The following is a 27,501-nucleotide window of genomic DNA, read 5'->3' as shown; positions in this document are numbered from 1 at the left end:
TGTTTATAAACAGAAACTCCAAGTTTAATAATTGCATACTGAAAGTGAGGTTATAAAAATAATAACAAATGTCTGACAAACATTAAACAGCTGACGAATAATTTATAAACTGTGTATTATATTCTTCAATAAGAATTGTATTGACTCGACCTTTAAAGGGCTGTAGGTCGTAGCCCATAGAAAAAACGTAAATTCTAAGGAAGTTCGGCAAATCTACACACTATCCCCTTTAATTTGAGACATAAATCTTGTAGATCGGTCCAGTAATTACTGAGAAAACAGTGTTACAACTGTGTATTAAATATATAGATATAGAAAATATTTTTAAAAGGGGCTAGGAGAGCAATAATTTGTTATCAAATAATTATGTTGGTAAATTATTTGCTAAATAGCTGTGGTGGCAGAATATGTTGTAAAATAGTTACAAAGGCCAAATGGGGGGGGGGTAAAAAACACCCCACAGTTTTGAAAGGGTGAAATGCATTATTTATTACAAGTATAATCACATGGATAAAAAAACCAGTCAATATCTTTGGGTACTGTAATAATTTAGAAAATGGTAAATATTCTACAATTGGGCCTCATGATGTCCAGAGTGACTAGTGAGGAGTCAAAATCAATAGCCATTCAACATCATTCGTCAACATCAATCAACAACAACAACATCATTTTTATATCTTACAAGCTGAAGCGGTACTGTATTGTTTAGTATGTCAGAACAATCCCCTTACAGTTGAAGTAACAATTGCCTTTTTAATTAAATAAATACAATTACGGTACTACAAAAGAGAGACCTTGTACACAGTTAATGTACCATGTCCCCCTTCAGATAAGACAGTGTTAATTAACAGTTCAGCTAATCAAATTTGATTGGACTGACGAACATGAACACCACCTGTGTTGGCATTGACACCACTTCCTGTGATCGTTTTGTTTTTTTTTTCAAAGAGTATACATATATTGTAAGAGAAATGTTACAACTAATCCACTTATTTAGTATAGCCGGATGTGGACTTACAGCATTAGGTTCGTTACTTTCTACACAAAAAATGTTGCTTTGTTTAAATTCAAAAGCATACAAAAGGAAATAAAAAAAGTCGTCAGATTTAATAAGACATAACCCAGCAATCTAAATTAAATAAAATTATTCGGACAGTAAATGATGTCCATAAAGAAAGGTGGGAGGGAAAGTATTGCATAAAAACCCTAAGTGTTTTTGTAAGGCCATCGTTTTGAAATTAGTGTTTTATTTTCAAAACAATTTGAATTGTATAAGATTATTAATGTGTAACTAAACACAAGTCAACAAAAGTATTTTGGGATACAACTCATCCCCTCTAACACAGACGTTTATAAATTTCAAGCCCCCCAATAATGAAATTAACTGAGCCGAGAACTAAAGTTTACTAAGGAAAAACGTTTACAAACATATTCTATACATTTATTTTACAGTACAAAGAATGTGCTTGAAAATCATTTGTTAACGACTTATTAATGTATGGAAGTGAAAGTGGGTCCACTAATAGAACGAAGTTGAAATATTCGAGCGCCAGCTCACTTTCACATTCTCTGAACATTTGATTTCTTCCTCAGTGGCTGAGACTGACCACTCAAGAAAAAATCCCTCGCTGGTAAAAAAATAGTTTTTATCCCAATCACAATCTAAAATAATCCCATTACCGCACATTCCGATGTAAAAACCTTCCCAACTTTAAAAATCCGAAGTATTTAATCAGATATTACAAATTTACAAGATAAGAAACCCAAGCCTTATTTTTGTGCATTGAATCATTTCTAATCCCATTTTATCCCGTTCCGAAACAAAATATCCCACGTCGGGATAAAATTACCACTTATCAGTCCCCGTACTCTATGCGAAGGAAGAGAGAGACTAGAGAGAGGGAGAGACACAGAGACAGAGAGGAATCTTGACGTTGCAATTCATTACGTCACGACGCCGTTTCAAGGTCAATTCAATGTAAACACTGTCAAATCGAATCTCCTCGTATTAAATCGCGAGCCACGTTACAAGGACGAAGGTGGTTCTCACAAACCGGCTCATTTCCTTCTCTTTCAATGACGTTTTGTTTCCTCAATTGCCGCCCAGCCGGCTTCCACCATTTCAATGCTTAGAATACCCAATTATTTCTGTCCAAGTACATTTTTGTTCAGGAAAGACATATTTATTGAAACAATTAAGAGAGAAACGAAATTCAATGTTGGTTTTGATTGGATTGTATAGTTTTCTACAACTTAATCGTAAACTCATATGCACAAATCCAATTTAAAAAAATACAAGATTGAAAAACAAATTTTCCATATTAACTCAAAGAAAAAGCTTGTGTCATTTTGTTTTATGGGTTAATACGTAGTGTGACTAATACAAGTTATTCTTCCTTACAGTCAAAATGGCCTTTAATCTACTAACAGTAGTGTACCGGTAGTTGTTTTATTTCTTGAGCAAGTGAAGTTATGTCTTAACATAACTAGCCTATGTAGGCTTTCTGGCGTTTTTGCTTAGGTCAGGTCAGGTTGGATTATGTATTCCGTACGTGTTTTATATAGGCCTACACGTATTGCATATTTTCACCGATTAACGTAGTTACCGTACACGACAACTATTCAAATTTCAAAATAAAAAAAAAGATATTGGTCCCAAAGATTTTAAGCCTGTCACATTAACAAATCAAATACTCTTCGATAGGTAGTGAAGTTACGTCGTGTGGATAAAATTAAACCGTAAACAGAACCAAAATAGCCGATTTCTATTTAAGACCGGTCTTCAACGCAGGCTATCCTAGCCTCTTGATACCAAGGTCAATTGCCTCGCTTTATCGTCTGTTGTCTACTGCCACTTTTTGTCCTAATTGAAATTTTTACACTTAAAAACGTGACAGCTGCCACAATTGATATTTAGTGTTTTTATTGTCTTGTATTTCAATAACGTTTTCACGTTTATCCTATTAGCGGTAACCACGCACAATATTCGTGGTGGTAACATAGATCATGGTGGTAATCACGGAAACCTTGCAATGAATGCAAGTTCTTAACCTAAAGTATTTTTTGAGTAAAACCAAATTTAAACCTGAGCCCAATTGGCTTCTAGATTCCCAATGGTAATTTAACGAAGATAAGCCCTTTTGCATTATATCATCCGATTGCAGGGGTGTTAAACGGCTTAAAATCTAGAGTATATATGCTTTAGAAATGTAAAACCAATAAGCCAAATGTACCGTATCAAGTCCCATTAGAAAATAAACTGTATCAGCAATCGGACACATACTTTCTCCCATCAGATTGTCAACAACCGTTAACAATGGGCATGGGTAAATAAGCGGTGAGAGTAACTTATTATATTTAATAGGTAAAATCACAAAAATTGCATTAACTTTTGAACCGTATTTTATACAGGAATGGGAGTTATACCATTTTTTAAGAATTTAAAGGGCTACATCATACTACATTTTTATCAAAATTGTTAGGGCCACTTTCGATACATTTCTATTTTTCCGTTATTTTATCGGACCACAGGTGTCATCTGTAGCTCTGTACACATCCACACACAACACACACGGACAGACATCACTTCGAGAACCACTTCTTGGGTTCAGGGGGCCCAAAACGGATATATCCACTCAAACTAACTCGAAAATTTTAAGGTGCTGTTGGATGTTCGATCTCAACTCTTATGTTCTACTTTACCTTCTACAACTTTTATTTTTACGGGATTCATACAAGAGGGTACCGGTATTGTATTCATTCGCACTAGATTACAAGTATTATTTTTCAGTATGCCTACACAATTTATTCATTACGGTGTTGGCGGAACAATTAAGGCTGGCTTGGACTGAGTACAATTACCATAAATGTGCAATTTTGATTATTGAGCGGAGCGAAGCTCTTATACTACACTCCTGCTTTTGTTTTACAAATACTCCTCCTGAACTGCTGAAGCGATCTGCACGAAATTTAACACAGTCATAGTACCCAACCATGGGAAGGTATAAATCTGAAATGGTAATAATCGGACCACAAGATTTTTCCCTACGTCAATTTAAACTTTTAGAAATTTAACATGGGCCTTATGGGTTAGTTGGTTGCCATTGCATTATTTTCGAGATAACAATAAAAAGGTAAACAAGAGTCGAAACTTATGTTATAGTTCGGCCGCTTAGAAAACGACCTGCGCTCTAATGCTAAACCAATGCTGGAGGAGGTCGATTTCTAAGCGGCCGACCTATAGTCAACGAAACGTCTGAAATAGCTGACTACAAACCGTACAGAGGAAAAGGGGAGAACAATCTGATTAATAGCATTGAGCATAATTTACTACAAAATGAATAACCAATAATAAGGGTTGTCGGAATTAGGCTGATGCACCATATTGCGTTTGGATACTGTAAATAACTTGTACAGTATTTTATGTGAGCAAGACATGCCATTAATGTAGACTTTGAATATGTACTGCAATTCCTATTTGCAGTCTACAAATAGAAATTCCATTAATGTGTACCAAATATAACACTCATAGTTTCGATACTGCAATTAGACAATCCGTCTACGTGAACCAGACGTACATTGACTTTAGAATCTGTAAATAGGCATTCCATTTATGCGAACCAAATATATTATTGACATTGAATTAATATGCTGGCTCCGCTCAATATTGCAAGTAGATAACTGCATTGTACACCTAGTTTTATTAATCAAAATGGTTTCCTCAATGGTTTCAACTGTAGACATGGTGGTGTGAGTAGACCCGTGACTTTCTCTGTGTTCTGTGTTATAACAGCAAACGTTGTGCCAATGCTTGCTATCAGCTGACTTCAGGTTGCAATACAACAGTGTGCCAACTGAACTACGCCACAGTGTAACACGGTCTACAATCTACATAAGAAATACTTTGAGAGCAGAGGTTGCATTTATGGCGTTTATGGAGGCCGTTTGAAGCTCTGGGCATTATGTTTACCACAACATTTACGGTGTTTATTTTAATAAGCACAAGAAAGGATTTGTTACCTAACCTACAAACTACAAAAAATTCGTCAATCGCTGACTGCAAATACTTTTTTTCTTTTTGCAAATGCTGTAAGATTATTTTAACAACTCTTTAGTCATTGTTTAGCTTTGTACTGTTGTAGGCCTACAGAAAATGGGTTTGTCTGTGGTTCTATAAACATTACATAGATGTATTTTTATCATTTTATTTACCGGGTTTACTGTTCAACAAAGATAAATCTAAAATATGTTAGACATATTTATTTTCCATTTCTTTAAGGTGTTTTATACAGAAAATTTCTCACTGCCATTTTTATAATCTAAGCACCTGTTTTGCTTCAGCAATTATTCATCTTTGGCTTATTTTTGAACATGTATGCTTTTTTACTTGTCCATATGTACCTTTGTATTTGCCTTCTGGGTTAAAAAAAAATTTGAATAAGCTTAAGTTGGATCGGATCTTGGGATTATCACAGCTTTTGACCAGAAAGGGAAAACTTTGAGATTTATTTATGGTAAAAAATATAATGTGACAAAACAAAATTAATACTGTAATGAATAAAAAAATTGATATAGCCTATTATTTTTATGTGACGAACACTTCCTCTGTTAAGTTAATTGTGCAGCAATAATTTAAGTACTATTGCATGTAACTGAGTATTATTACTCGTTCATCTGCTACCATAAAACCACTGTTCAAGCACATTGTAGGCCTACCTATAGGACAATGGAAATTGTACGTTTTCTTGAGCCTCTACCAACAAAATCCCCTAACAGGAAGTACCTATGTTAACATTATTAAATCTGTGTAGCAAAATAGCATTGTATGACATTAAAAGTGTGTATCTTATGTTATTAAATAAACATTGCAATTAAAGAAACTTTCTGTTAAGAAACAAAATTTTTAACGGAGATAAGTCAAAACAATTGTGAATAAAAACACATGATTAATTGAGGGTCTGAGGTTTGATGATGATTCATTGCTCAATGACATGATAATGCTTAGTATTTAAATGTTAATTTATCAAGTTATAATTATTTTTGCTATAGGAACACAAATATTTTAAGTTATTAATTAGACCACAGCTGTATACAGCGTAATACATTTTTAATTTTAACTTATGTTTAATGTTTTTCAACAGTACCCTATTGTATTCTAAATTCAGTGTTTGGTAGTTTACGGACACTTTACATAACACTAGACTACTAGAAAAACATTGTTCATCACGACACGAGACACAGAATTGATATTAAATGTTTTGATTGGCTGTTACACTCCTTGTGTCAACATTCTGAGATAGCAAGAATTATCTGGTAAACACCACACAACAATACCAAGTTTTGTATGATTCAAAAATTTTTTTTATTCCTCCAAGTTCAAGCCCGGGATTGTTTTTCCACCTTCTGGCTAGATTCAAATGGTTTACGACACTAGACCAGATCACTCCCCATAACATGTCATAACTTTCTTGACTACGCAGAATTAATAGGCTATATTTATGCTATAGTAGTACAATTAATTTAATAAATTAAAATTATCATGAGCGACTCTTTGAAGTAACACTTGCTAGAAAAATGTGGTCAATTCACTGCACCAATTTAATACTGTTGAGCATTTTGAAGAAAGGATTATTTAGGAAATATGTTAGTTTTCACCAAAATGGAAGAAAATTATATATTACTTTTTTATTGTGATTCAATCCTTGAGCCAACGCGACAAAGTCTCCAACCAAACTTGGTTTCAAGAATTAGATGGTGAATACCACTTCAGTCGTTTACTTAATGTAGGCTACCTGATTTAAATCACCGCTGGGCATGAACATTAACAAAAATATAGAGCTCATTGTGTTAGCAGACACATTAACTTGTTTAACAATATTACACTATGGGGCAGCATAAACAGTAGTTATTGCTCAGTAACTTGCACAGCTTATCAGTTACTCATTGACAAGTGCTTTATCAGTTGTATGACTCAGGTTGATATTACCTCAGAAAAAACATTGTCATTCAGTTACTTTTATTTTCTATACACAGATACGGAAACTGAAATTAATACTAGGGCTACATGGTACAGGCATAAAATAAAAAAATCATACCCTACTTTGTAACTGTGTACAGGGTGAATCAGACCACCCATTCACAACGGTTTGGCCCAACAGGTGTTAAAAAACTAAGTGTTAAAAAACTACTATTGCAAATCCGCCATTTAAAATTTATTTAGTGGGTTACAATTTTAAAATGGGACACTTTAGGCACTTTTCTTTCAATGTTGGGATCATTAAAAGTACAAATATAGGCCTATGTCGAAAAGTAATTTAATAAATTAAAAACCCCTTGAAAATCCAAGACAATTTACAAATTTTAGAAGCAGGGCATTTTTTGAAGGTGAAGGAGTGTGATTTTCAAAAAACTCAGAAAATGTCTTGTAGAAAATATAATTCCTGACCATTAAAATTCCTTCAAATCATTACTAGCTCTTACCGTTTTCGATATATATAACCGTTTTATAAAGTGTATTTTTTTTCTGGGTGTTTGGGACTGAGACAGACCTCCACAAAAAATTTCAGACCCCTAGCTATTCTAGAAGTGGGGTACAAACATTTGTATACCTGTGTCAGTTCAGTGAATAACACAAATCGGGTGTATTTGCACATTAAAGTATGTGCACAGGTGGTCTGATTCACCCTGTATACAGAACAACCTCACAGTATAACAAAATAGATTGTTATAAAACATAAAATGTTTGATGTAAAACATGTAGAGAAATATATCATTAAACAAATCTTTTAATTTAGAGGAGGAGGATTCTTTTGCCTGTAAGTTACTTAAGACAAAGATGGAGAATTGGAATTATGAATTACGAAAACCTAGAACACAATGATTACTTTGTCCTTTTCTTCTGACCACCTGGACCAGGGTTGCCACCCGTCCCGATTCTGTTGGGGCAGTCCCAACTTAGTTTCTGATGGATCATATCTTGGCCGTTATTAGAGTTCCACAAAATGAAATAAGCTTACCGTAGGATAGGCCTAAATACACACAACAACAATTCATGTTGGTAAAACAGTAATCTGTACTGATTTCCAGTCGCATGCCCAACAAAGACATTCAGCTTCAAACTATCAAAATCAGATAATTTATGAATTTAAAACACGTATTTTAATTCCTACCAACACCAAGCAAATCAGCAGTTTGAAAGTCCATGAATATGGAAAAATTTAACCTATAGGATTGAACTATCAGTCAAATAAAAATGACAAACTCACAGGGACTTGGTTATGTACAAAACATAAGTCTTTTGAAGACCAGCTTGTGCCAAAAACCTTTTTAGAATCTTAGATGTTTGGATTCTTATTAATACCGTAACTTAGCCTAGATTTAGCGTCATAGCTAGAATTGTTTTAAGTCCTGTTTTTAAGAGATTGGTTTTTATTTCAATGTCAGTTTGATTTTACCTCGACCTAAAAATTAGGACTACCGGTAGTTGAAAATATAAGCTCAGAAAGAAACAAAATGGCCAAAATAAATTTTCCAAAGTAGTGATTGCGTAACTTATTTGGAGCTCTGATTTTCTTAAAAACCAATTTTATTTCTTATAGACTACTTAGTAGGCTAACGCTTTTTAGGCCTATTAAGCCTACTTTATGGAATTATTCTTTTGTTTTAGTGGAGTGTTTTTATGTGTAAAATACCCCCGCCGCAGCAAACCTGCAGACTTAGCGAATTTCCATTTGCCTGTTTGGATTTAAACTAAAATGTCTCCTTAAAAATATCACATTTATTCCCTATTTAAACAGAATTAGTTTAATGAGTACTTAGGTTTGCTGCAACAGGGAGGGTAAAAGTTTTTTTTAAATGTAAAATGTTAAAAGGTACTGTGGTTTAGTAAGAAATTCATGTATTTTCCAAATTTGATCAAAATATGTTCATAAACAAGCAAACTACAACAGTTGACTTATTCTCCATAAGAATAACATGGGAATTTTAAAATTACAATTTTTTTGAATTTTCTCTGTAAAAATTAGGCGCATAATAACGCTTCAATATACTAAATTATTTGTTTTTTTAAGCTCTACAAGGTATAAAAAGAAATTGTGAAATTTTGTGTTTTTAGGGTCAAAAATGGGAAAACCCTATTTTTACCCCATAAAACCCCCCATAAACATCCGTTCTCATAGTCCGATCATGCTGGTTCGCGAACTCATTCAAGTTTTTCCCGCCTTACACCTTCAAACCAAATTTTATCAAAATCGGACAAAATTACTCAAGTTATCGTGCGGATGGACACATATCTATATATGGGGGAATTGGGTATTAGGGGTAATTGGGTATGAACTTTTTTGAGATTTTTTAAAAAATACATGTCTTTTATTAGAAAGAATTAAAAAATCTGTAGTGATAGCTAGTTATGTTTTATAAACCTCAAATTTATTTTAGGTTGTTATCTTGAAATTGAAACGAGTTAAAAAATAATTTGTTCACCCCTTACGTTTTTCAATTTTTAAAGTGCCTATCAAACTTGGCCCGAGTAACCTTGGAAACAATATAAAAATTTCAGTTACTGCAAAATATTTACTTTTACCTCATAAGAGCAAAGTATACATACTAATAGTAATTTTCTGAAGTTTAGGAATTTTTAAATTGACTTTTAAGTGTATTTTTTAGGGGTTGAAAATGTTAGTACCCAATTGCCCCCTCATGGGAAAATGGGTACTATATTTTTTTTTGCCTGATAACAATACATCTGTGTTTTTTTGGTTAAAATATGCTTTTAGGGGGTAGTTAAGAATTGCTTTAGGTTGGTATGACTTCTGTGCATTGAATTTTAAAGAAATTATGGCTTAGTACCCAATTCCCCCGTCACATCGGCTTAGAGGCAGAAGACCATAAGAGTTTTTCAAAGTTTTGTCTTCTTATAACTTTTTTTTGTAATAAGTTAGAATAATCCAACTTGTTTTATGTTTAAGTATGTCTAAGAAGCTACAATTAATACAATTTTTATAACCCTAGGTTATAAGGATTTATTACAAAGAAATATCTTTGAAAAACTGTAAAGTTTTCAAAAAATAACTTTAACGCTTTATAAAATTGTCAAAAATAATGATAAGAGACTAAAACTTGTCTTAAAATGCTTATTTGTGTTTTCTTAATAACACCCATTTTCCCAGAATTTTTAATAGGTCATTTTAATGTATAATAGGTGTAGTACCCAATTCCCCCCTTTGGGGTAATTGGGTATGAAATATATATATATATATTTTTAATAGAACAAAACAACTTGCAGGTCTGAAAATAAGTGAAAAGATGTCTATTGGAAGCCTTTAAATGAAGGCGTAAAAGTTGTAAAGTGATGCAATTTGTTTTAGCATACAAAGTACATTTTACAAAACCTAGTACCCAATTCCCCCCTTCTACCCTAGATATATAAAAATTTGAACGAATGGTGTTTTTGGCCTCTGGTGACACCAAAATGAAAAAGTAAATCGGTCCCGGGCTTAGGTCTTACAATGAGACCTACGGTAATAGCTACTTCCCTATAGGGAAATTCGCTAAAATATGTCACATCAATTTAAGTTAACTTAAAGGCATTGTCTAACTAAAACTGTGGTCAAGTGTGTCACTAAAGCCATGTATAAAGCCAGTTTGCAAGCAGATTACCTGCCTCAGGAAACTTACTTTAAGTTATTTATTTGTACAAAGTAGTTACACCATTTTAGATACGGTAACTTAGTAGGCTACATTTTTTTGTTTGCAGATGGCTAAGGCAGGGTTGCCACCTTACGTTAGGAAAAAAATCGGGACATTGCCCCCTCCCACCGAATTAACATAGGCTGGGTACACTTCCGTATCTGTTGGCACAAACAACCGAATGAAAATATTGATTATTCGATTGTTTCATTTGATATATCGATCGATATTTTTATTCGGTTGTTTGTGCCAACAGATACGGAAGTCTACCCCATACTTTAATACTTTCTCATTAAACTTAAATGGCGACCATACAAAGTAGGTAGGCCTATTTTAAGCCAAGTGTGAATGGAGATGAGAGTAGGATGAGTGGCGCGATCTTCTAGTCTTGTTAATGACTAAGGCCGACATTGGCGACATTCCTTAGACACAACTGTTAATTAATAGCCCATACAGCTAATGGCAACTAAGGGACCTACAGTTTATAGTTCATAGGCTTACATTACGAAAATCGGGACTATCCCGGCAGAATCGGGAGGGGTGGCAACCCTGGGCTAAGGTGAAACAATATGTAGGCCCTAGGTCTAACTTGATACTTAGCAACATGCACGAGGGACCATTATAAGAATAATCAAAATAGGCTATACCTTAGGCTAAGTTACTGACCTCAATAAAACAAGGCTTAAGTTAGCTACAGAACAGATAATGAAGATATTTTGTGGGCATGTACTGGCACTATGGATGTGATAACTTATACCCCGATTACAAGGCAAAAATTTGGTTTGGATTCCACTTTAATCTGTCTAGGTCCCTTAGTTGACATTGGCTGTATGGGCTATTAATTTTTTTTTTTTTACTTTTATTTTCCAACGGCCACTTTACAATGAAAATATTTTATTTTTTTTATTTTATTTACATTCCAACGGCCAAAGACCATTACAAAAATGATTGCGATACTTATATTCTTAAATTAATAAATAAATATGCAGTTATATAATTCAATAGATGTATGATAATAAAAATGATGAAAATGTATGATGAATACCTACCTAACAGATAATATATAAATAACATTTAAAGAGATCAACAAGACAAGAAACACAACTCAATTTACATGCACATTGATTAATAAATATTCTAACCGCTATCTATATAACAAATATAACAACCTATAATAAATTTTGTTGCTGGCGCAGGGAAGTCAACCGTACCGTAGCCTTCCTTTGAAAAGTCCCCGTGGTGTCTCCGAAAAAGTCGATACTGGCCCCCAAAATGTTTCCAAGACGAAGAAATCTTGCAAGAGGAGCGTGATAATTGTATACTGAAGTGCCTCTTGCCAAACAGATCTTGTGAACGGGTTCTAGAAGGCACACAAAGGTCCACTTCGGCAAGTAAAGCAGGGCAGCCAATTTGGCCATTGAGAAGTTTGTGGAGGAAAACAACGTCTGCCACACAGCGTCTCAAGTGAAGATCTAGCAGGTTTAAATTGTTTAGGAAGACGGCCACTGGGACTTCACGGTACTGCATGCCTTGACGGGCACCGAGAAATCTGATGTATTTCTTCTGGATCCCTTCGAGTTTGTTGATGGGCCCTAGGTGGAAGGGTGACCAAACTGGGCTGGCGTACTCCAACAGCTGTCGGATCAGGGAGCAATACAGAGTCTTTAAAGCAATGGCATTTGTTAGCCCACGAGTAGCCCGAAATAGGAAGCCCAGCAACTGGTTGGCTCTTTTACAAAAGTAATCTACAAGCTCGTCGAAGGAGAAGTCCGATGAGAAAATGACTCCCAAGTCTTTCACCATTGAGACTCTCTTTAGAGGTTGGTTTTAAATGGAATATTCTGCCATGTATGGAGCGCGAATCTTACTGAAAGTCATACTGGAGCACTTTGACACGTTCAGGGTCATGTTGTTACATGACATACATTTACAACTTGAAATAAACAGAAATAAATAGTAACAAATAGGCCTAGGCCTAGTTGTAACAAATAGTGAACAGTAAGTTAACAAATAAATAGTAGCAATATAAATAGCTTAGGCCTAAGCTTTATTTAGGCTACAAATTATAAACAGAAAGTTTGTAGATGGCAACAAGTAGGCTAGTATGAATTGCATGAGTTTAACAGCTGTGTCTAAGGAATGTCAGCCTTAGTCACTAGCTTTAAGACTACCTCAGTAAGTTACAAGATCGCCAATCATCCTACACTCATCTATCTCCATTCATATTTGGCTTAAAATAGCCTACCTACAATCGTATGGTCACCATTTCAAACTAAAGTATTAAAGTCCTAACCAAATTTTTAAACCCAAACTGAGGCTTTTGGATCAATTTGTTTTTAGACTAAACTTTACCTGTTCAAGATACTTTAGTAAACAAATAAATGGTAGGCATAGGCCTAAAAACCTTATAACTTAACTAAAGTTATTGAATTTTGTAGAGAGAAGTAGTCCAATAAACTCAAGTTATTTAGGTCTAAACACTAACAAGTTGTAGGGTTAGGCTTAGCTTACAGTTTAGGATTTGCAATGAAAATATGAGTTAGTTTTTAAGTTAAATGAGATCTGATTTAGCCTACTTACCTACCAAACAGGTAGTCCTAATTGAACGATTTCCGTTGAACAATTAATTTAGCCAACACTCCTGGAGTTGCCCAACTCTTCCAGCGTTCCAGCTACAACAGCGTTCAACAAGCACTTCCTTGGACCTGTCTTGTCATCTAAGTTAGCCAAGAATAAAAACTGTAAGTTAGTCCTCTTTTCTGGTAACTGGAGGATGTGTCCAATTTCAACTTCCTAAATGCAATCTTTTCCCCAACACTGCTTTTGTCAACTTATTAAAAATGGATCAGTTTCAATAATTCCCTTACATCACAAGATTAGGAAGCTAAGTGAATAGGTTAAGTTTACATTTAAGGACCTGCCTAATTTAGTCAATGCTACTACAAACTAAGTTACTTGACGGAATTAGAGAAATTTTTTATCACAAAAAAATTTTCTAGTTCTTAATTAATGTCAATCAAATTCCTAGTATTCATTAAAGGCGGACAAATTCGAAATAGCCCATTGAATCAACTTTTAATGCTCATATAGCTCAAACAACCATCACAACCAACACTTCGTTCACTAACACTAACACAACGAACAGACATCAGACAACAATGGGAATGGCCTACTTCACCTGCTGGCTGTCTGCTCCGTGCTCCTGCTGCTAAGGCTAAGTCAAGTGCCTATTTATTTATTTGCCAAGCCCAACCAAACCGAACCAAACAATCCCACAGACAGACAACCGGAACATACGGTACGACCACCCGACTACGATATGAACGGTTGAGTGAGTACTATATCTCAAGTCAGTTTTATAGACGTTAACCTACATCATAGATAAAACATACTCCTAGTATGTTTTATCTATGCCTACATCTATAATAGTTGACACCAGTTTATTAATTCGTGTATTATTCATTTAAATTTATGAACTGAAATTTGTTAATAGATTGAACATAAAACAAAAAATAGAATCGAAAACCAAAACAATATACATTGAAAATCCATTTTTGTACATTTAACGATAGATAAAACATACTCCTCAAGGATATGTCCTTGAGGAGTATGTTTTAATAATGAAAATAAAACATACAGAATTAAAAACGAGAACAATATGAATTGAAAATCAATATATGTATATTTTAAGCGGAGTCAATATTTTCATATTCCAGTAACCAAGCTTTCGTAAATACCCAAATACCATTAGCTGCTTCCAAACATAACAGCCGTTACAACCCTAATAATTAAAAAACCTGTTAGTTCGTGGAGTCCCAGATGGTCGAACCACCTGCTGAAACATGTAGGGAGAACATGGAAATGACTTGATACTTGATGTCTTCGTCTTTGACCCAGCTTGTGGGTCTGACTGCGTCAGATGCCTTTCGGATATTTCTTTCCCTTGAATAGTGGGATTCCTTCTGCATCGTTCAGGGTGTATACTGGCCATTCTAAAAGTTCATGTTTGATGTGGTTCTTGAAATTTGAGATTGTGAGGCTTTTCACGTCAGCTGGGAGGCTGTTGAATAGTTTTATATATTATATTCCTATAATCTTACTAATATTATAAATTTGAAAGTTTGTGAGTTTGTGTGTGTGTTGCTCAATCACGCATAAACTACTGGACGGATTGGGCTGAAATTTGGCATGATGAAAGCTCACATTCCCGATTAACATTAAGGCATATTCTTATCTCAAAAATCCTTTCGGGCTCCGCCCCAGTGGTTCTGTAGTTCCCCATGTTAACCTTATGAGTATTCATATTTAAAGGGAATTACTGTAAAGAATTTAGTCAGCTGTTTTAACATTTTCAAGTTGGTTCTATAATATGCAATAACACTAAAAAGTTGTAAGGTTTCCCAACAGGGTGCAGCACTATTATTTTTTTTTTTTTGCATAATATATGACAACAGCTAATTTGAACTAAGCAGCAACAAAAAGCTGTGATACACAATGAGAACTGTCAATGTAAGATTGTTTACAGTTAGGTTTGAGTTTTTAATTTAATGAATAATTGGTGATATTGTTCGAATGTTTGATCATTTACTTTTTTCTATTGTTTAGGTGCAGTGGTAGAACATTATGGCAATGGTAGATGTGTTATACTTTATCATACCATAAATTTATGAACCAAATTCTATCAAACTGCGTCCTGCTCCATTGCAAACGCAAAGCTTGAGTATAACTGCACTAAGCATTTTATACTTATATACCAACCCCGTACGAAGGACGGGTACTCTGCTAGTATAATATAATTTTATAATATAATATAATATTTCCTATAATATACCTTTATAGTTATATTCCTGCAATTGGAAAGGATTTTTGTGTTTTGCTCAGCCTTCATCTGTGGACTTCCAGATTTTGAGCTTTACGAGTTCGATGTTGGTGTATGGTAGTTCTGTCATTAAAAGATTGATATTCTGTTTGATGTAGTTTAGAGAGTTGAAGATATACTGGTTATATACTATGAGGATTCTAAATTTTTTTAAAAGAGGTTTACATTGTTCAAGGTCATGAGTTGATGCCATAACTCTTAGCGCCTTCTTCTGCAGAATAAGATCATCACGCAGGTAGCCGACCTCCTAGCCACTCTGTAACCATCCGACTTACGACGTCTGTCTACAGGTTCTCTGGCCCTGGTAGCAAGTCTTCTGGCTCTCAATGCTGACCGACGCAATTCCGCAATCTCGGCAGTCCACCAGTACACAGGTCGCTTAACTTATTGCACCGGGATCTCCTGCGAGGCATACACTCATCGCAAGCGGAGACTATTAGTCCCATCATGGATGTAACTAACACCTCTGCGAGAGCCACGCTAGTTGCGGGGGAAGCACCGGTGTTCCTCGTAAGATGGCTTCATTGAATTTTGCCACGTCCAATTTTTTAATATTCCATCGAACGGGCACTTGACGAAACGCGGCTACTTGTCTCTAAATAATGTACTGGTGGTCACTGCCCGTGTAATCCTCCAGAACTCTCCAGGCTCTGATCCTTCCAGGCTCTGATCCTTCGAAACCCACCTTACCAGAAGCGCTAACTCCAGTTCTCAGATATTCATTATACTTATACAAGCTAATGCGATATTTCCATGGCCCGGTCGGTATTTCGGAACCTACCTTATATCATAGATTAAACATACTCCTCATAATCCTTGAGGAGTATGTTTAATCTATGCTTATAATACTACCAGAAGCGCTAACTCCAGTTCCCAGACATTCATTAAACCATAGACTAACCAACACAAGTAGACTTCTCATCCCATTGTAAATTTTGAAGCACGTTTTTCGTGTCTAGTTCATGTACGTGACACAAAGGCGCTAGTGTCGATGAAACTTTGTTTTAATTATTTTAGGGTTAATTTCTTGATTTCTGCTGTACTGTTTGGTTATATAACTAGGGGACAAGTTATTGTTTATGATTAGATCGTATTATTTGGTTAAACGAGGTTTTAAATGGCTGTATTAACGGGAAACAAATTGTAAACAAAACACGACCTCTACATAAACCGTACATGAACTAACAATAAAATTGTCTTCAGCTGTTCCATAAGGATGAGAAATCTACTAAGGGAGTATGTTTTATCTATGATTAAACTTATACAAGCTAAGTCAAAAGACAAAAGAAAGTTAGGCCATAGATAAAACATACTCGTTTTATCTATGGTCATGTTAATTTCAGCTAACAATTTCAGTTCTAATGTTACATGACAACAAACTAAGCTCCACCTTTATGCACTCTAAATTAAAGGGAAAACAGAAACAGCTGTCGTTTAATGAAACAGGCGGCGAAGCGGCGTGGCGATTCGGTGAAAAAAAAACAACAAATTGAAATTAAATTCGTATCCGTATCGTTATCGTATCACGTCATGTATCACGTATCATCATCTTTGCTATTATTATTTTTATTTACCAACCATTGAGATGAATGACTTACTCTGTTTTTTTATTAGGTTAGGTGTTAATAAGTTATAATCTTTTGTTTAGTATTTTTCGAATTTCAAGTGCTTTGTATTGTTGTTGGATTTAAAATAATTTTGTTCACTTTGTTGCTTATATTAACATTTTCTAAATGTGATAACTTATTGTCAAACAAAAACCAATTAGGGCCTAGGCTAAATCATCCTTGAGCGAAACCTCTTTTGAAAATTTATTTATTTTATTAATATTGTATTCTAAGGAAGAACATTTATTTTAGCACTGATAACCAAGTTTTCCCTAACCTGTAACCTGTGCTAAAATTATTAGAAGGTCCAACAACCCTTTGTAGGCCTAACCTAGTTTGGGTTTAACTTGTAAAATGGACCCCAGGAAAAAAAGTACAGCTGTGTCTTATCACTTGGGAGAAAGCAATTTTCTGAGTTCATTTTCACAACTTAAAGCAAGTCAATCTTTCGAACCAACTCCTAAAAAGCCTAAACTAGAAATAACAAAAAATGCGAAGACACCAAAATTTGGAACCCTTTCACAATCTGTCAACCAGAAGGAGACTATTGACGACATGTTATGGGGAGAATTGGATTGTGACGAACTAAACTTAGCTCAACTTGAATATGATGAAACAATTGCTTTGTCCCAGGTAAGATGATGAAATCATAAGATATAAGCCTATCATTAAACTCTCAGTAGACTTGCGGCCGACTCACGGTCAGACCCTTAGCTGTACAATAAGTTATAAGTTGAGTTAGTATCCTGTTCTGTTTGTATACTCTCTAATGCATGCTCTCAAACTATACGTATAGATGTAATTCTCGTATACCGTAAGTTACTAAACCTTTTGATACTTAACTTAATACTTTGAATCTAAAACGGCGACCATATGAATGTAGGTACTGGTAATTTAAAGCCAAGTATGGAGATGAGTGTAGGATGATTGGTGCGATCTTGTAGTCTTGTTAGTGACTAAGGCCGACATGTTCCTTAGACACAGCTGTTAATTAATCACCCACACAGCCAATGGCAACTAAGTGACCTAAAACTTACCAGTAGGCCTCTAGTTTGTAATCGGAATCAAATTTTTCCCTTGTAATTAACGAAGTGGTCTAATTATCAGGGTAGTAGTACTGCAGATAGTCGTAGTACTCACTAACTAGTGCGGAAGTTAATCCACACCAGTGAGTATCGCAGGCACAGTGCATGCCTCGTCAATTCGTGACCTCCTGGTAGCTGGATTACAGGACGATGCCACCGTCCCAGTAAACTTAAGTGTTCTGTGTATGTACACTAATTCTAGAGACTTAAACGGTACTTAAAAGTGTTCTAATTGCTGTTTAAGTTTTTATTCATATGTACGGTAATAAATAAAATGGTACTTTGGTATTATCCGGAGGCCACTTATTTTAGAAAGATTTTTTACTGGAGACAAAAAATAACTTAGGTAGGCCTAGGCTACATAATTGGAATGAACACAGGTACCTACTTAAATTAAATTGACTCCTACTGTCCAAATTTGACATGATTACGCCTAGTGGCCTTTGAGTTCTGCCTCCCAGAAGGCAGCAAATCTGGCGAACTTTGAGTTGAATGCGTCGCCCCGCTATACTCCACCAAGTAGGTATACAGGGCGCTGCGGCGGTTATGTTAGGCTGCTATTGTTCGATTCATAATGAAACAAGGAAAGTCCTGCAAACATATTTATGATGACCCATGCTAACTTCATTATTTGCTGTGGTGTTTCCGGACCAATTGATTGACAAAAAATAAAAGAATAAGAGTTTTTGGTACGGTACCTACCAAAGTACCAATAAACCTAACAATAACTTATCTACCCTAATCAAAAACTGTTTTCAATTTTCAATAACTTAGGCCTACTGTTGATAGGTAACCACATAGAAATTGAAAATTCATGGTTTCTTCCATTTTTATTCTTAAATACCTCTAAGAAAAAAGTAAGGATGAAATAAATCAAAAGCTTTGATAACATTTTGTTATTATTTTTATTTGTCATCATAAGTTATGGTACTGAATTCAATATGATATTAAAATAGAACCAAATAGATATTATTGATATTAATCATTAGCTTATTCATCCGATAATATATTCTCCTAACCACTAATGGCGGAGTTGATAGTTGGTTCTCTGTGAAACTGTAGGCTACCTGAATATTGATGCATGCCTACGTCAAGTATAAATGTTGCCCATAGGCTATTAATTTTTAAGTATCACCTATATTAACTTATGAAGAACTGACAATTTCCTCACGGAGCAGTCATCGACTATGCTTTACTGCTATTCACTCATGCCCCTCATGCCTACCAACCATGCTACATAAAAAATGACAATTTAGCCTTTAATATTTTTCAGATGCCAATTAAATCACAGAATAGCATCAATAACATTCAAGAAGCCAAAAAATATTCAACAAATTTAAAAAATAATGCCAAAGTTCCCATTCGAAGATTCAACAGCAGCCAGTGGCCAACGTCATCATCTTCTTTCTCTGACAAGAACTCTGCGGTTAACAAAGGTAAACCAATTTCAATCATAGGTAAGCCTAAGCGGTAGCTATAGGTAGCCTATAGGCTACACTTTTGGAAATCTACAGCCTACTTGAGTGAAATTAGGCTTACCTTACTTAAATAGCCTACTTACAATATTAAAAGACAAGCCTAGAAATTTAAATGTATTTTATCTTTGTGCTGTATATTCTAAGGTTAGGGCCTATAGGGCCTGCTTTAGGTAACCTTAGCTTTTATCCTAAAGTGTAAACTAAGTTTACCTACGACCCTTTTTTAAAGTAGCCTTGTCAGTTCAGTTCTTAGAATCGAAAAGTTTCACAGAACAGCAATGTTTACTTTTTATAACAGCCTAGTTTTACTCATAACAACACGGGTAACAAACCAATGAGGTTCAAGGATTGGGGAGAAGAAGTAAAATTGTAATATTTCAAACTTCAACTAATCAGCTGTTCAGGCCAATTTAATTGTTGAGTGGTGCAATTAGTATTTGGTACAATGTTTCATTGCATCACTGTCAGCGGCAATGAGAGGTTATAAACGAAAACATAACCTCTCTAAAAGTTATGAGTAGTGATTTTTAGTAAACTAAAAAACTGTCATAGGCAAAGTAGTGTACGCAACTTGTGTAAATAGTGTTAAATCAATCAGTACCGGTAATCAATGTTATCACTACAAACACCCCCTCATCTAATTAACCCTTCTCATTTATTTTCTATTAAATATAAATTATTTTTAGCCTCTGGTAACACTGCTGCGACTCTTCAGAGCGAGTGTGACAAGCTAAAACTAGAAGTTATGAAAATGAAAGAAGAATATAATAAGAAAGCTGGAGAGGTATGGTAGTTTATCCAAGAGATTGCAAAATAGTATTAAGTGTTTTTATATGTAAGTTGTAATGTAATTCCAACTCTGTTGACAAAGAAATCCCTCTACTAGAAGATACAAAATGAGGAATTGATCTTGATCAGATTTTCTATGATTAAAATACATTTTGTCACTGTAAGCTCGGCCATTGACGAGTATAGTTACTTTGAGTGCCACCAGTTTACCTGCATCTTTTACTTGTTTGTACCATCATAGGCCTACTGTATGAGTTTTATAAAGGGCTAGATTAGGAGATAAACACCACAGAAGCCAAGCCGTAGGGGACCACGTGCCTTATTCAGCATTGAGCAAACCAGGTCTTAGTTATGAAACATTTTTGCCAAATCACTTTAGGTAGGCCTACAGTTATTTTCAAGCTGTGTTTAAGGCTCGTATTATCTTATCTAACATGCGGCATGCGGAGACCATAAAGCACTTCATCCAAAAAGTCAAATTATTGCTCACCCCAGACAGTTGTTTTATTGATAGACCCTACAAATTCAGGTATCTGACAAAAGCCTGTAGTCTTCCAATTCCTCCTCAGGTATCTACCTTTTACCAAATTGCCAAGAGTTATCCTTCTAACATCAGAGAGCTTTTCACACTCAAAGAGCGGGCGATCCCCTCTGACCTACCGCAGTGCCAGATCGGTTCACCATTAAACAAGTCCATCCGTTGTAAATGTTTCCTGAATCGCCCATGGCCAGTTATCAGTTCCACTGGTTAATTCCATTTAATTCTTTGATTGTCTAGCCTCAAATAGTCAGAGGCAACCCATTTAGAAGGCATAAACGGAGTAAGCTTGTCAACCCTAAGAAGGGTAGTTTCAACCCAACATTTACAGTGCTTTTCATTGGCCAATGACACGCTCGTATTATTAAAGAGCCGGTGGGTTACTAGCCTAGTGGTAAGTGTCTCGAGTACTTCCTCATGTAAAAATTTCCACTGACCTAGACAAGACAACAAAAATTTTAATTGTATTGCGCAAAGTATAGGGTAAATTTAATTATTTGTAGATTGTTTTAACTTCGGAAAACAATATTGGTGATTTTGAGCCTTAAAATTATACAGCTGAATTTAGCGAACCGACTTGTTTCATCCTGACTAAAGACTATCTAAAGCAGAGTTTTCCTAGTGAGCAGAAGCGGAGAGCCACTCACCTCTCGTAGGTAATATAATGGTACTGTTTTCCTAGAAGCGGAGTTGAGGTCAAACCTTAAAAACAGGGATGGCCAATTCCGATTCTCGATCAGTATCGAGAAAAGGTCCGTTCTTAATTGTGACATTGGGTTCGTGGTAAAATTCTAACCATCTTCTACAATCACAGCGATACAACATAGTGATCATCTGCGGAGATTACGATATTTAAAATTTCCAATCAGACAAAACTTATATCCTACAAAATGCTATTAATGAGTTGAATGTGACAGTTAAATATGATCTCTTTGAAACAGGCAACACTCCTCAGGATGAAGATGAAGGATGCTGAAAAACAACATGAAAAAATAACACAGGTCCATCTGAGTAAGAGAGCTGAAATGAAAATAGAATCAGAAAAACGCATCAGTAGTCTTCAGAAGGAGATTCAATCATTGAAGGGACAGATTGATGTGAAGGTGGGTTTTAATCCTGAACTTATGACACTAAGTTAATATAATACAGTCTTAATTGTATAACCTTAAAGTAACCTTCGAACGGTCGCACCTGATCAAATTGATACCAAGGCTTCTTTCATGGGCACAATTTTGTAGCGAGCGGTCCAACCACCACCCCCTTCCTTACGGTGGTCTTTACCCCTACCTAATATCGATCAGTGATGTAACCGGATTTGTTGGATAAACACTTGCCGCTCACAAGGTCATTCATTGTATCACTTTGATACAGTGCAACCCTGCTTGTTTTACAAGCGTTTTGTAAGTGATTCTTCAGCCGGGTTTTGCAGGTAGCATAACTTGATTCATATCTGAGTGGTAGGGATGTATTTATAGTTTCTTAGTGTATTTACTTCTGAAGATTTGGTGTGGTGGATGTGATGTACAAGTAAATACAATTGTATACATGATAAAGCAAAAACAATATTGTTTATTATTTGACAATACAATGACAATGCTAAACAATCACAACAGGTAGAGTCCGTAGTTCTAGGATTATTTCTTTTACATATTAAAAGCACCTTTGTTCTAAATGTTAAAAAAAAAATTCTCTATGTACTAGAATGCATACATCTTTAGATTAGATTAATTACTGGCTCCACCTACAGTTTTTTGCCTTTGATTGTGTAAATTGAAAACAAATTACTCCCGCAAATGATTAAATACAGTAGACCCTCGCTTTTTTAACACATTTCCACAGGATGGCTCATACTAAACAAAAGGGAAAACAGTTAGACAGCTGACCCTCAATAATCTGACACTCGTAATCTGACGTACTTGGTAGTCTGACACGCTGATGGCAGTCTTATAGTCGGAACAAAACGAGCGTGTAGCAACATAAATCCCCCTCTGTATCGTTCTGTATGTGCCATGATTGTATAGCCTAGTTTAAAAAAATTGTATGTACTGTTTGGTACTTTTTGATTCATTTGTATACTGTCCCAAATGCTGTGTGCATAATATTGGATTAGAAAATAATGGTGATAATTTATCTTGATGAAATGTTTTAAGCAGTGCCAGATTTACCACTAGGCCACAAGCAAAATAGGGCCGCTATGTTTGGTACAAAAACATAACGATTTGAAGAGTGTTGTTAGAGTTTTTATCTTAAAATCTTGCAAATTATTTTTATCATTTTAGAATATGGAACTAAAAACAGCTGAAAGAAGATCACAGATGACTTCAGTTCATAGAATTCAACCAGATTCTCCAAACAGGCTTGGTGCTTTAAGGTAAAAAATAAAGAAACATGGCATAGTGCTACTACAGTATATAATCACAGTTGTGTACCAGTATGTATACAACAATCACTTTAACATTTTACTTGAATGTATGTTTTTGAGACCGAATTGTTATAAAAATATTTATCACAGATATTTTGCTGATAATTTAACCCTTCCCGGACGTGGGACTTTTATGGCCTAGTACGGGCAAAAATAAAACTAATTTCAAAAATGAATTTTCTATATTTGTGTTTTTATACCTGTATAGCCTAAATCAAATAAACACAATCAATGGAACATCTCATAATATCTAAATAATGTTTTACTTGTTTTTATGCACAAAATAAATGGTGCGGATAAGCAGGCAGATATATCTCCCGTCCGTCTTTGAAAATATGGCCGTGACAAGGATAGGCAATAAATAAATAACAATATGTTATCACTATTTCATGCTGTTAGACAGACAACAACTGTAGCTTTTAGTGCCAACAAAGTCAACGTTGTGCTAAACGTGCAACATTGTGGGGGTGGGGGGACCGTGGAAGAGGGCAGCCGGCGTGTTGCCCACTTCCTTTGACCTTGAAAGCAAGGCTGTAGTGGTTGCGGAGAGCGTGGGCAAGTAGAGCCGTGGTAGCCCGAGACATCTGGGTAGTGCAAAAACACCAGCCAGGCCGTCTGAAGATAAGTTGGATACATCCGACTCCCGTCCGAAACATAACAACCCATATGCGGATATATCCACCACCTTTATTGCCAAAGACTTAGGCGGATATATCCGTCACCCGTCCGCGAAGGGTTAAACTTTTCAGCCAAAGGGCAGGGATTCTAACTCTTTCATAATAAAGCAAAACAATATGATATCAGCTGTGGACTCTGCAGTGAAATCATATTGGCTTCAAACTCCTTTGTAAGGAGTGTAAAATAAGATGAAACTTGACTCATTGTTGAAAGACATACAAAAAGGTCCCAAAACAGTAATAAATACCCCCACCGCAGCAGACCTGCAACTAAAAGTTAATTTCCATTTCATCTGATACTGATAGGATTTTTTATAGATGATGTTCTTGGATGAGACCATCACTGTGACTAAGCATTTCGTATTTGGTAAACCAAATCGTTCTTGTTATCAGGTTTTACTTGTATTTATTTATCAAGTTTGTCAGGCCAGGTAAGGATGGTACAGAGGAGTGGGACAGCAGCAACGTGATAAAAGACCCAAGTCTCAAGTTCATCAGAGACTTTGTTACGTCGGAGCTGCTAAACCCATCACCAGCCGAGGCCTCCGAGACCACACGCTCCTACATACCTCGACTGTTCATAGGTCTGTCTAGTCTTTCTTATTCACAGCATATCGAACAAAAATATTCAAAATTAAACAGTAAACTGAGTCATATAACTGTCTACAACAAAATAAGGTACCCATTAAATTAAATGCATAGGCCTACATAAAATGGATGGTATTAGTGATGAGTCAGTTGCAATTTTAATCAGTTTGGTTTTTGTTTTATCGGTTGTCAGTTTTCACTTTTTTTAATGGTGTTAATACCTGCTTTATGTTTATCCCTTAAAATCCTTTATTTTTGTTTATTTGGTTTGCTGTTGGTGATGGCAGGGTTATGTTGTCGCAGGAACTATTGCAGGTAAAACTTTAATTGTTCATTATAACTGGTGGAAAATGTAAGCATCCCTGAAACGACGATAAAATTAATTATTTTTTATTTCCAAACACTCCTAATGTCTACGTAATGATGAACACATGTCTTGTATGGTAGCCATTAGAAAAGCAGTATTAGGTTTTGGTATCTACAAATTTAGTGGGTATTTTTATAATTTCATCGTGAATATAATCTGTGATAGCGGCAAAATCTTAACCCTAGCGCCGGCAAACGCGGGATATACGGCGCGAACGGCTGCGGCTGAAATGGCAACGCCGGATATACAGCGCCAATGCAGGTGTTACGGTATATATAATATATATTATATTTTTTTTTTTAGTTTTGCTCACTTTTTAGGGCTACTGTTTTAATAAATAAGTTAAATAATACAAACCAGAGTACCCTGAAATTCATTTTTATTCAACTAATACATATTTCGGCACTAAGGCCATTATACATATTTTATATATTAGCCTATATATATATATATAATATATTATTATTATTATTATTATATATTATTATTATTATATATTATTATTATTATATATTATTATTATTATTAGTATTATTATTATTATATATTATATATTATATAAGGTGTACGGTACGGTTTTGTACATGACCTGGGTTGGATGATTATTTGGTACTTGCGCGGGGGTACGATCAACATAATAATAGGGCTATCAAACAAAATACACAAAATAAGCTATATAAACTATATATTTTTGGAATCAACACAAAATTTACTACAACTTTACAATTTACCTTATGATGATAAATCTTACCTGCACTTAGCTACACGACGGAATATAAAAACTTTTTATAAAAAAATTAATAATGCCTACAATTCGGAAAAACTAAAAAAAAAATTTTTTGTGGTAACCATGTTAACTCCTTATATTATTGTTCTTTGTCTTATTCTGAACAAAATGATATATAATAATACATAGTTATGTTGCTATTTTTATGATGGTTTAAAAATGATATTACAAACCGGTAATCAATAATATCCCTATGCCAGTACAGCGTTACAATAGTGCCAGCTCTAGGGTTAAACATCCCGCACAATCGAGAAGACAATATCATCATCTTCTACGACTGTGGTAAAATCTTGAAACAACTACCACAATCCCTACCTCATCAACGTTGCCCGTGATCGCAGCAACATTTTGAACTTCTCTTACAATCGCAAAGACATTATCATCGCATCCCGCCATTGCAAGGACATGGTTTTTGCCCATGATCGCGTCAAAATCATGAATGTGTACCGCGGTATCGGACACACCATCATCTTTCTGGACCAAGGCGAAATCCTGACTATCTACCGTGGTCTTAAAGAATCGTAAACATCTTTATGATCACAGAGACGTTACTATTGTCCCTCCCATTGCGTATAATCTCATATGTTACTTGCAATCCTCGTGAGGATGTTGCTATTGTGTCATGGGATGGTGACGAAACTATTGCTCAACAACCGACAAACCAAACCTGACATTATCCATTAACTTGGTTTAGGGTTTTTTTGTTTGAAAAGTGATAAAAGTGAAAACTGACTTAAAAAACCGACCTATCCCGTATGGTAATTAAAGTTTGCTTATCCCCAGTCTCGTTACCTTGCATTCAATTCAATTCAAAATGTCTTGTTCGTTCATTCACTCTTATTTTTTCATGTACATAAAATACAATAAATAGTGTCCCAGCAGTTCAAACTTAAATCCAACATTTCAGATATGTTTTTAAATAGCTGTACATCGTTCACATTACTTAATTCATATATCTTCTCAAGAAAAATTGCATTTTTATTAAAAACAGTTCAAGTGCATTTCTAAATGTATTGCAATCTTGTATTATCAATGAGAGTATTGTAACAATATTGAATATTGTATGTGTAGGCGAGGGAAGCAGTACAAGTAGTGGTAGATGTACCACGGTCAGAAGAGAGCTGTCCATCTCTAACACTTGCATCACTCAATGTGCAGCCATGTTGTTGTCTCCCGATCTAGTGGACGTCACTAGTGATTCTAGCCAGGAAGTGTTATCACAAGTGAGTACGACATAGCTATAGGCGACACAATATTCGGTGATATTCTAATACACTGTTGTTCAAAGGTTTATTACGGACATTTTCCATCACAATTGTAAAAAACAATACACAACGTTTCGGGATCTGGAATCTGATCTCGTCTTCAGGTGAAAAAACTAACACATTACAACTAACAATACACAAACACCCAACCTAAGTTGGAATACAATACAGAGGGTAGCAGTAAAAAAATATGCACTGTATAGCAGTCAAGTCATGATACAACATGCAAATAATAACCAATCACAAAACACTATAATCTATAAAAGGTGTAACGTAAAAAGCTCACACAATGGAACACCAATAGCACCGTTCATAATGACTCCACCAATACAA

General features: G+C 35.2%; 2 protein-coding genes across 5 annotated transcripts in view; one reads left to right on the top strand and one right to left on the bottom strand.

Moving 5' to 3' along the window:
• Positions 1–13,882, bottom strand: part of LOC128994096 (carnitine O-palmitoyltransferase 1, muscle isoform-like) — a 45,143-nt gene extending 31,261 nt beyond the window's left edge. For 2 of the 4 annotated variants that reach the window (XM_054418352.1, XM_054418356.1), the window contains exon 1: positions 13,267–13,766. The gene's annotated coding sequence lies outside the window, so the exon portion shown is untranslated. Of the gene's footprint in view, positions 1–13,266; positions 13,767–13,864 lie in introns of those variants that run through there. The other 2 variants (XM_054418355.1, XM_054418354.1) reach the window with 2 other exon arrangements.
• Positions 13,883–17,196: 3,314 nt separating this feature from the next.
• The window catches only part of LOC128994904 (ATR-interacting protein mus304-like), a 37,501-nt gene continuing 27,196 nt past the window's right edge, over positions 17,197–27,501 (top strand). The window contains exons 1-7 of the mRNA XM_054419733.1: positions 17,197–17,805; positions 19,531–19,693; positions 20,422–20,519; positions 22,004–22,165; positions 23,342–23,433; positions 24,588–24,745; positions 26,975–27,126. Of these exons, the coding sequence (XP_054275708.1) occupies positions 17,527–17,805; positions 19,531–19,693; positions 20,422–20,519; positions 22,004–22,165; positions 23,342–23,433; positions 24,588–24,745; positions 26,975–27,126 (1,104 nt within the window). The 5' untranslated portion in view covers positions 17,197–17,526. The remainder of the gene's footprint in view (positions 17,806–19,530; positions 19,694–20,421; positions 20,520–22,003; positions 22,166–23,341; positions 23,434–24,587; positions 24,746–26,974; positions 27,127–27,501) is intronic.

This window comes from Macrosteles quadrilineatus, unplaced genomic scaffold (genome assembly GCF_028750875.1).
Source record: "Macrosteles quadrilineatus isolate MER2022 unplaced genomic scaffold, UCM_ALF_1.0 Scaffold_5__1_contigs__length_97177068, whole genome shotgun sequence".
Classification (NCBI taxonomy): Eukaryota; Metazoa; Arthropoda; class Insecta; order Hemiptera; family Cicadellidae; genus Macrosteles; species Macrosteles quadrilineatus.
This window is presented reverse-complemented; position numbering and strand designations above follow the sequence as displayed.